The sequence below is a fragment of the Natrix helvetica genome (assembly GCF_964273705.1).
Source record: "Natrix helvetica genome assembly, chromosome: 2".
Taxonomy (NCBI): domain Eukaryota; kingdom Metazoa; phylum Chordata; class Lepidosauria; order Squamata; family Natricidae; genus Natrix; species Natrix helvetica.
In genome coordinates this window covers 126276482-126285687 of record NC_138552.1, presented here as the reverse complement: position 1 = coordinate 126285687, position 9206 = coordinate 126276482, and the positions used below count along the sequence as shown (strand labels likewise).

Below are 9206 nucleotides of genomic sequence, written 5' to 3'. Positions count from 1 at the left end.
TTTGAGTAATTGGGACATTCTTTCTTTCTTAGTGAATATTAAAAAAAGTCAAGATAAGAGCAGGTTCTCCCAAAAGAATTGAAGGCCTTTCTAGACAACGGTCTTTCAGAATTTTAGGACAATGAATCAGCACACCAGCATTCACAGATCAGTTTCCTCTGCTCTTTCTTTCTAGGTAAGTATGGATAATGTCAAATTCTTTTTTTAGTTGATAATCTTGAGTGACACTTTTTCTTCTATAATTGCCTATGACTTGGTATAATGAATGAAACAGTCATCCATTACTGCATTTCTTAGAGCATGCCTATATGATAATTCTGAAAAAGGCTTCCACATTTGATGTATATGGACCTTCACAAACTTATATTGAGCAGATCCTTTGCCATTCTTCACTATTCGAAGCCTCAGCTACTGGATAAGATCAATCTGTTATCCAAACTGGTCAATGTCAAACTCTTTTATGACTTGATAATCTTGAGGGACACTTCCTTTTCTACAATTGCTCATGGCTTGGCATAATGGCGTTGCTATTCCAAGTCTTATGCAAGTTTTGGACTAACCTGCATTTAGCACTGTCATAGAAAAGGCTATATTATGAATTCAAAGGAGTATGATTTAGATTCTATGAATAGATTACCAGTAGTTGTACATCTAGTTTAATAGAAAGAAGGACTAGGGGAGACATGATAGCAGTGTTCCAATATCTCAGGGGTTGCCACAAAGAAGAGGGAGTCAAATTTTTTTCCAAGGCACCTGAGTGTAGAAGCAATGGGTGGAAACTAATCAAGAAGAGAAGCAACTTAGAACTGAGGAGAAATTTCCTGACAGTTAGAACAATCAATCAGTGGAACAGAAGTTGCCTCCAGAAGTTGTGAATGCCCCAACACTAGAAGTCTCTAGAAGATGTTGGATAGCCATTTGTCTGAAACGGTATAGGGTTTCCTGCCTAGGCAGGGAGTTGGACTAGAAGACCTCCAAGGTCCCTTCCAACTCTGTTATTGTATTGTATTGTATTGTATTGTATTGTATTGTATTGTATTGTATTGTATTATGGTTTCTTAAAACTGGCAATTTAAAATATTAGGAAAGATTTGGATTTTTTTTTAAAAAAATCTTATGCTGAAGGAAAGGAGTCCCTGGACAACCTCGGCAAAAGATGCAAAGAATCACATGGAAGATGAACCATGAAGATATGCACACTGATATTTATTATGGAAGAACACAGTTCAGTTCAGGACCATTAAAAGTGATGGAATTTGTTGGTAGTTCCAATTGGCCAAAGGAGGGATCTTAAATAATACAAGTTGAGCAAAGCAGTGACATAAACAAGCAAGTTAAACTAACAATTAATGTAGATTGAAAGGTGAACAAATGCAGTTTCCCCCCAGCAGCATCTATGTAGCTGCTGTGAAAACATGATAAGAGTCCTAACACACTGAGAAGGAATTAGCATGGGGAAGATTGAGCAAGTGCATACAGGAAGATTTTTCTTTCTTTTCTAACATTATTATACCTGAAAACTATTTCTGTCAATCCAATCTGCTATTGCTTTAATGTTGATTCATATTCAGGAATAGAATTGTACTTTAATTGCTATCGATGAACTATGCTTATGTCAAACCTGCAAGGTAGAGAAGATGCTAACCATAGCCAACATTGGGCCATACATTCTGGATCGCTCAATATTCCTAAGAACAACTTTGCTGAGGAACACTCTAGAAATTCCAGGAAAAGAACCATAACCAGCAGATTAACACATTGAGAGATTACTCCATCTGTTACTCAACAGTTAACCCCAGAGGTTAACTGTTTGTTTTTTCACTGATATATTCAGTGTTTTAGAAGCTTAAAATGTATCTTCTTTGACTCATTGCAGTTCCATTCCTCTCAACTACTTTCTTTTTTCCTATATTGCATGGACCTTCTCTGTACGCTACGCACAGTCCAGTGCAAAAGGCTCACCTAATAGTGAATGTTTTCATTTCTATGATGGTTCTAGTTTGATTTTGTATGCTGCATTGTTTTGCTCTTTTTATGGTCTTATCTTGGCTTTATTGTGCGCTATTGTGCAATATTTAAAAAAAAATTCTCCAGTTAATACTAGAGTAAGTAAGCCACAAATAAATAAATAAATACTGCCTCCATTGGTGATGTGTGTTATTTTCCCCCATAGGGTGAACTCATGGGTTCTGTGCATTTTATTTAATTGAAGCAAGATCTGCATAGAGCAATTTCATTGTAAAACCTATAAAGAACATTCCAGATGTGAATGACCATCAATCTCAGCATCACGTTCTACACATCACATTCTCAAAAGAATTTTAATTTTACTGTGCATCATAAGTCATGCATGTCTTTCAGTGAAGTACTGTAATTCATACATTATTCCATTTGTTCATCATACAGCATATGATGTGACATCCCTTTGTGAACAGTCTGTGAAATACTTGGCGTAGGGCAGTGATGGCAATAGGTGAACCAAAAGAAAAATACTGATTTTTTTTCACACACCCATCCAAAGAAGAACAAATGTTATTTCATAGATATATCATAAGTTACAACTATTACTCCTAAATAAGATATTATTGTAAGTAAGAATTAGGAGAGGAAAATCTCCTTTGCTTTCTTGGAAAAAGGGAGGGGAACAGTCAGCTTGGCAGGAAGAATGATCCAATTGCAACATATAAAGTTATTTTTCTAGAGTTACAATTAATGTTATTTTGTTTCTCTACTAAACAAACCCCACTTTTTTTTATTATAACTACAAATATATATTTTATCTTCCATTCAATTGTGCCCTATTCTCTAACTACCTGGAAAGGATCCTGCAGTTTTCTTGGCAATGATTTTCCAAAGTGGCTTGCTATTGCTTCCTTCCTAGGGCTGAGAGAAAGTGACTGGCCCAAGGACACCCAGCTGACTTTGTGTCTAAGGTGGGACTAGAACTCATGGTCTCTTAATTTTTAGCTTGATGCCTTAACCACTACATCAAATTTGCTCTCCAAATACATTTAATGGGACACATATTTCATTGAAGACATTTGCTTAAAGAGAGTGCTCATATGTGACAACATTATTGAAATGGTGAAATCCAGAAGGGCCTTAGGGCTAGATGGAATAAGTATAGAATAGTGCAGAAAATTCAAGGAGAGAGTATATCCCCTCTAGTGCTCAAGATACTTCAGGTGTCTTTACAAAATGAAACCCTGCCAGTTTCGTATTATGAAATTCATAAACTTGTAATTTTGAAATAGATTGTTTAGTAGATTATCAACAGCCTTGATAAGAAAATTGCAGAATATATTACCTAAGTAATACACCTGGCATAATCTTGTTTTATGAAAGGGCATCATCAAAACTCGTATAATATAAGACTTTTCAGCTTTATAATACCTTTGCTGCTAAACATGAATCAGCAGTTCCAGCATCACAGAAAACAGGAAAAAAACTGTCATGTGGTGGCAATTAACTTTTGGGATCAAAGGATGATGAAATTTAAATTTCTTATCTCAGATAATAATAACTCCTCCAATCCCTCTATTGAGAATTTCCTAACAAGAATATATCACTGTAAATCAAAATGCATTATGAAATGAATCAACCATACCCTTGGTCTCCTTTAATTTTCAGTTTGGTGTTCAAAACTTTGGCATGCCTAGTAAAACCAGTTGGTGGTATCTGGAAAATACAGGTAGCTGAATTTAAACATAATTTGCTGCCATATACAGATCACATTTTATGTCTTCTATATCGCTACATAAGACCTTCCAAAGATCTTTACATAAGTTTATAATTCCTGTTTTTAAATGGCTGGTTTTACTTTTTTCTTTTAATTGTTGATCAAAGCATTCGTATTTGCCAGCAGATGGATGTCGCCATTAAAAATATATAATCGGAGGAATCCAGTGCACTTGTTTGCCTTCTTTTATTGGAGTTCTTTTCTCTTGGGCAGGGTGCTTGGATGTGCTTAGGTCAGCACCTTTAGACCTACCTTTCTTTTCCTAGGTATTGGTCAGGAGGGCCCCCTTGAGGGAGACCTCGTGTTTGATTTTTAATGCCTCCTCCAATCAAGGGAGGGTGCTATGTTCTCTGTTGAAGGGCATCCTTCAATCCCTCCCCTCTTGACAATTAAAAAGTGGTTTCAGTTTTATTATTCTTGGTCAAGCGGATGGTGGCTGCACTGCTCCAGGTAATTCTGGATGAAATGTCTGGAATGATACTTCAATATCTTGATTTCTGGTCAAGGTATGGTGTGGAGCAGCATTGATCAAGTGGACATTTTTGTTCAGAGAGTATGAAAGTGGCAGTGTTTTCTGGCCTGTGCTTCTTGATCTTTGGACAGCTTTGATACCATTGAGTATAATGTTCTCCTGAACTGTCTTGTGGAATTGGGGGATGGGGGTGTGATTTTGTAATGGTTCAGCTTCTTCCATGAGAACAGGCTTTCTGGTGGAGAAGATCGCTGCTCCACAGTCCTTGAGCCACAGAACCGCAAGGTTCCATCCTGTCCCCCATGCTTTTCAATGACTCTGTGGAACTACTGGAAGTTGTTAGTGTGGATATAGAGTTGTGTGCCATCTGTTCATAGATTACTCTTACATCTACTTCTCTATTCCATCTGAATTACAATAGGTTTGGCAATTGTTAGGTTGGTCAGCATGTGACTATGCCTGGTTTTCTGTAGCAGTCATTAAATGAACACAGCAGTCATTAAACAAACTCTATGATCATTAAGGAAATGCTGCAGTCATTAAATGAATCCATTTTATCCAATGGCCATTTTTTGGCTGGAAACGTGAAGTAAACACTGGAAACTGGCAAAAGCACAGAAATCATTTTTAAGAATGTTCATCTAATGCATTTACATTTGAAGCAATTCAATGTATTGTTTTGAGACTGCTATTATTTATGGATTGTGTAATGTAGTTTGGGGTATTGTAATTTTTGAACTTTTATGAACGTTTTTGATTTATGTTGCTAATCTTCTAAAGGAGTCAGTGGGTTATAAATATAATAAAGAAACATAATAATCAGAAAGGAAGCAACAGTAATATTTCCCCACTTAGAACGACTGCTTAGATCTTCCTTTGATTGCATGTTGATGTTTATTTATTTATTTTATCCTATCTTTATCACTTTATAAATAATTGAAGGCAATGAACATGCCTAATATGCCTTCCTCTTCCCCTTTTCCCCACAACAACAACCCTGTGAGGTGGATTGGGACTGAAAAAGTGACTGGCTCAAAGTCACCCAGCGAGCTTCCATGGCTAACATGGGGCTTGAACTCACAGTCTATTAATTTTTCAGCCAGCACCTCCACCACTACATCAGACTGGTTCTCACATGTTGTTCTGATAAGAAAAAGCACACAGATTTCCTTTTTCTCACCAACAACCAAACACCTTGCCACTGTAGCACAAGACTCATTCCAGACCATGCTGCTTCTCTCCTCATTCCTTCAAAATCCTTTCTCAGAGGCTGCCCAAATGAAAGCTGTGAAACCTTTGGGAGAGGTTGCTGTAAAGTAGGCCGTTCATTTATTACCATGTTCCAGCTTTACAGAACTGCTCTTGTAGCCAGGATAGCACAGAAGGGAATCAATTAGCTAAGTGAAAACTGTGATTCATTTCTTTAGAAAGATGGCTTTGGGGTAGCAAGTGAGAAGCCATTTTACAATTTTTATTAATTACACTTGGTTGTGGACAATTTTTGCATGGGGGAGGGGGGAGTGTATGGGTAATTTTGGATGGTTTCCTTTGAAAGGGTACCACCAAGCACATTCAAAGCATAGTGAATGTAGTTGGCATAACAGAATCTTCCTATCCTCCTCAAGAGCCCAGATTATTTGTTTCAACCCCTGATTTCCCCGATTATGGAAAGAGGCCCCTGTTGCTGTTGCTCTGCTGGACCAGAGGAGTTACATTCTCCTCTGGAGGAATCTCTCTTTTGCCAAGGAAGCTGAAGAGGAGATTGGCAAGGTCTGCGCACCTCTTCTGCCTTGTTTTGGCTGCAGGGAAGTGAAAACTGCTAACCAGCCTGACAAGGAAGATTAAAATGTAGCACTTTCTTACTTCCTTTCCAGTTGGCCCTTTCTTCTCCCAGCTCCCCCACCCTCGCTTTTCTGGGGGGACGAAGGAAAACTTTCTGTGACAGCAACAATTATTATGGGAATCAAATTGAGAGAAAGCTCAACTGCAGATTCTTCTTAGAACTGCAGGGCGCTGAAGACTTTGGGACAGCAGATTTAGAACTCTTGCGGGTTTCATCTGGTCCTACTCCCAAACCTTTGTCCTCAAGGACATTTTTGGGTTGATCTGGCAGGATTTCTTTTCCAGTCCAGTTGCGAAGGAAGTCGGAGTATGACCGCCTGATCCTAAGCGTTATTTTCACATTTCCATGGGGGGGGGGGTGGGCAGCGAGGCGTCTGGGATGATAAATCCATATAAGGCAGCAGCTCTATTTAGCCAAGGAAGGGTTTACAAAACTGTATGCAAAGTTCGGAGTTTCCATGAATTCCTACTCGGAGAAAACGCTTAAAAATCCAGACTGTGCAGGGACGGGGCTGAGGAAGAAGAGGAATCATAGGAGGCTGCGGTTGGAGTTGGGGCCCCTTCAGGTTTCCGAATTGGACTGTTGAATCATTGCCATTATCCTAAGAGGCAGGTGGCTGTCCAGGTCTGGGTGGGCCACCAGAAGTTTAAAAGAGGAGGTAATTCGAAACGAGTTGGCGCCAGGTCGGGAGGAGGGCTGCAGTTTGGGACGGGGAGGGAGGGAGCCAAGGACCTTTACTCGGGAGCAAACAAGCGAGCAGAGGGATTGTCCGCTGGAAAAATGTGCAGAAGGTGGTCCTGCTCGCAGAACGCACAACTAGAAGCGTCCTAAAGTAATTGCAGGGCAGCCTGGTCGATGCCCCGATTTCTTCGCTCATCTTTATTAGGCGAAACTCGAACGGCGCCCGAAGGCTGAGAAACGATCGCCGGAGTCCAATTAATAAATAGCTTTTCAAGATCAAAATGTGAGGCGGTCTCATTGTCCCATTTTCTTTCTCATGAATGACTTAAGCGAGAACTCCTGTCGCCGGGATCTTCCTTCGGAGAAGCCTGGCGAAGCTAAAGGGGTTTGCTACTGAGCCCTGGGAAGGGCCCGTCTGGAAACCTGCCTTGCCCGTTTCCCGACAACGCATTGCCATTCCGGTCGTGTGCCCGGGTCCATTTGTAGAAAGAAAAGCGGCTTGACTGACAGCTCCTGTTAGCCGGCGCAAACAGATAGCAAGAAACCCTCCCCTACCTCGGACCTTCAAACAGAGCCCACCTGTCTCTTCGCCCGCGGCTTCTTCCGAAAAACCCTTCGCGGTTTAAATACTTAAAAGCCAAGCAAATTAAATGGCAATTAAAAACCAGTACCACCCGCTCCTTATCGCCACTGCTGGCAGTATCAGCTCGCCGGGAACAGAAGGGAGATGCCAGGTGCCCACGCGCCCTGCCTTCACCCAGGCGCGGCGACAGCGCTCAGCGCAAGACCAGGCTGGCAGGCGCCTCGGCGCAGGCAGCGGAGCTGGGGTGTTTCTGCCGGGCCACCTCCCGAAAGGAACTTGGCCGATTGTACTGAATCAATAGGGGGATTGGGGGGGGGCAGCAGCTTTGATTAGGGTTCCACCAAACAATATAAAGTCTGTGGCACTGCCGGTATATTTGTCCAATGGAAAATGACCATCATTCTCTTACAGATGTTCTTTCCACTATATGTCAGCGTGTGTGAGTGTGCAGTACATAAATAAAACGTACCGCAACAGCACCCAGGTTTCAGATAAGTTCTTCCTTTGAAATGCTTTCTTTAAAAAAACCCAAAATGTGATTTCATGTAGGATGTCCCACATTAAAGAATTAGGCTGTGGTTGGGGCCCAATTTCGATTCTAGTCTTTAAAAAAAAACAACTAGGCTAATTGGTTTTCCTTAATTTGGGGTGGGGGAGAAAAATTCAATTACATACAAAACAAATTTCCGCCCTGGTCAAAAGTGTGTGTGGGGGGGGCACCCAAACACAAAGCAAATGCAGTGCGCTAAAAGAAGCAACTTACCAATTGAAAAGGGTAGTTTAGCTTAAATTCATATATATTGTTTGATGTAATAGATTAGATCTTCCCAATAATATGAATTTTAAAAGGTCGGCGTGGAAGTGCTGAATGCGGGGATCCCACATTTGCCTAAGTACGGGTGAGAAAAAAGCGTTCTGAAACAGCGAAGGGGAAAATGTATAAAAACGTTGAAAGAACCTCCAGTTCCTTATTAGGCGAAGATACAATATTTATTCCTTGTCTCCTGGGATGAAGCTGCTCTATCTATTGTCCTCCCAGTTCTCAGTGCTGATGCTTAATTTTCAAAACTTCTATATTACCAAGGGACCTACGACATCAGCCAAAGAAATACCCAGCAAGTACAAAATCTGATCCGGGGAGCCGCTTTTGTGCAGAGGGGGAAATTGTTCCTACAGGTTTTTAAAAGGCTTGTATGGCGGAAAAAGGGCTGGCGATCTCGACAAGCAGATTGGGGAACACTTTTGCATTTAGACAGAATATATATGTGTCTCTCTATTTTTTTTCCACATTTGGGGGAAACGGGAGACGACTGCAGTTTTTCTAATTTTTTTTTTTAAAAAGAAATTATTCTTGGTTTGTTGGTGGCTTTGGTTCTTTCCTTTTAAATTTGGAGAGGGGATTTAATTTTACGCCTCGTTCGAAGAACGCAAAATGTCAACTACCTTTCCAGGACTCGTCCACGATGCGGAGGTATTTTGTGTGTGTGGGCGCGTGTGTGTGCGCGCGTGTGAGTGTGTGTGTGCGTGTATGCTTATGCATGTGTATGTTCGAACGAGCCTCTATGTGCGCGCGTGTGTACGGCTGGGTTTTCTTCTCTTTCTCTCGCGCACGCTTTCCTTTTTGTGTATGTATGTTAATCCACATTGGACCGTTACATTTAATTATAATCCGGCTTCAGAAAGAACTCGGGGAAGTAAAGGGCGAAAATTCGTTATGACATCTGTCGCCGGGAACAGGCAAGGGGCAAACCGCTGTCGCATTCAAACGGTTGCCCGGACCAAAACAGACTGAGCGGCGCGAGAATGTGCTCTGAAATGTTGGCAACGCTGGAAAAAGTAGCCAGAGAGACAGCTGGGAACTTGGGAGCCCAGCAACCCACAGCTCCCC

The 9206-nt window shown here is 41.1% G+C and overlaps 1 protein-coding gene across 1 annotated transcript in view; it reads left to right on the top strand.

Moving 5' to 3' along the window:
• Positions 1 to 8750: 8750 nt before the first annotated feature.
• TFAP2D (transcription factor AP-2 delta) overlaps positions 8751 to 9206 on the top strand; it is a gene marked incomplete at its 5' end in the record, with an annotated part of 43682 nt that continues 43226 nt past the window's right edge. Inside the window, one exon of the mRNA XM_081944886.1 lies at positions 8751 to 8789. Within this exon, the coding sequence (XP_081801012.1) occupies positions 8751 to 8789 (39 nt within the window). The remainder of the gene's footprint in view (positions 8790 to 9206) is intronic.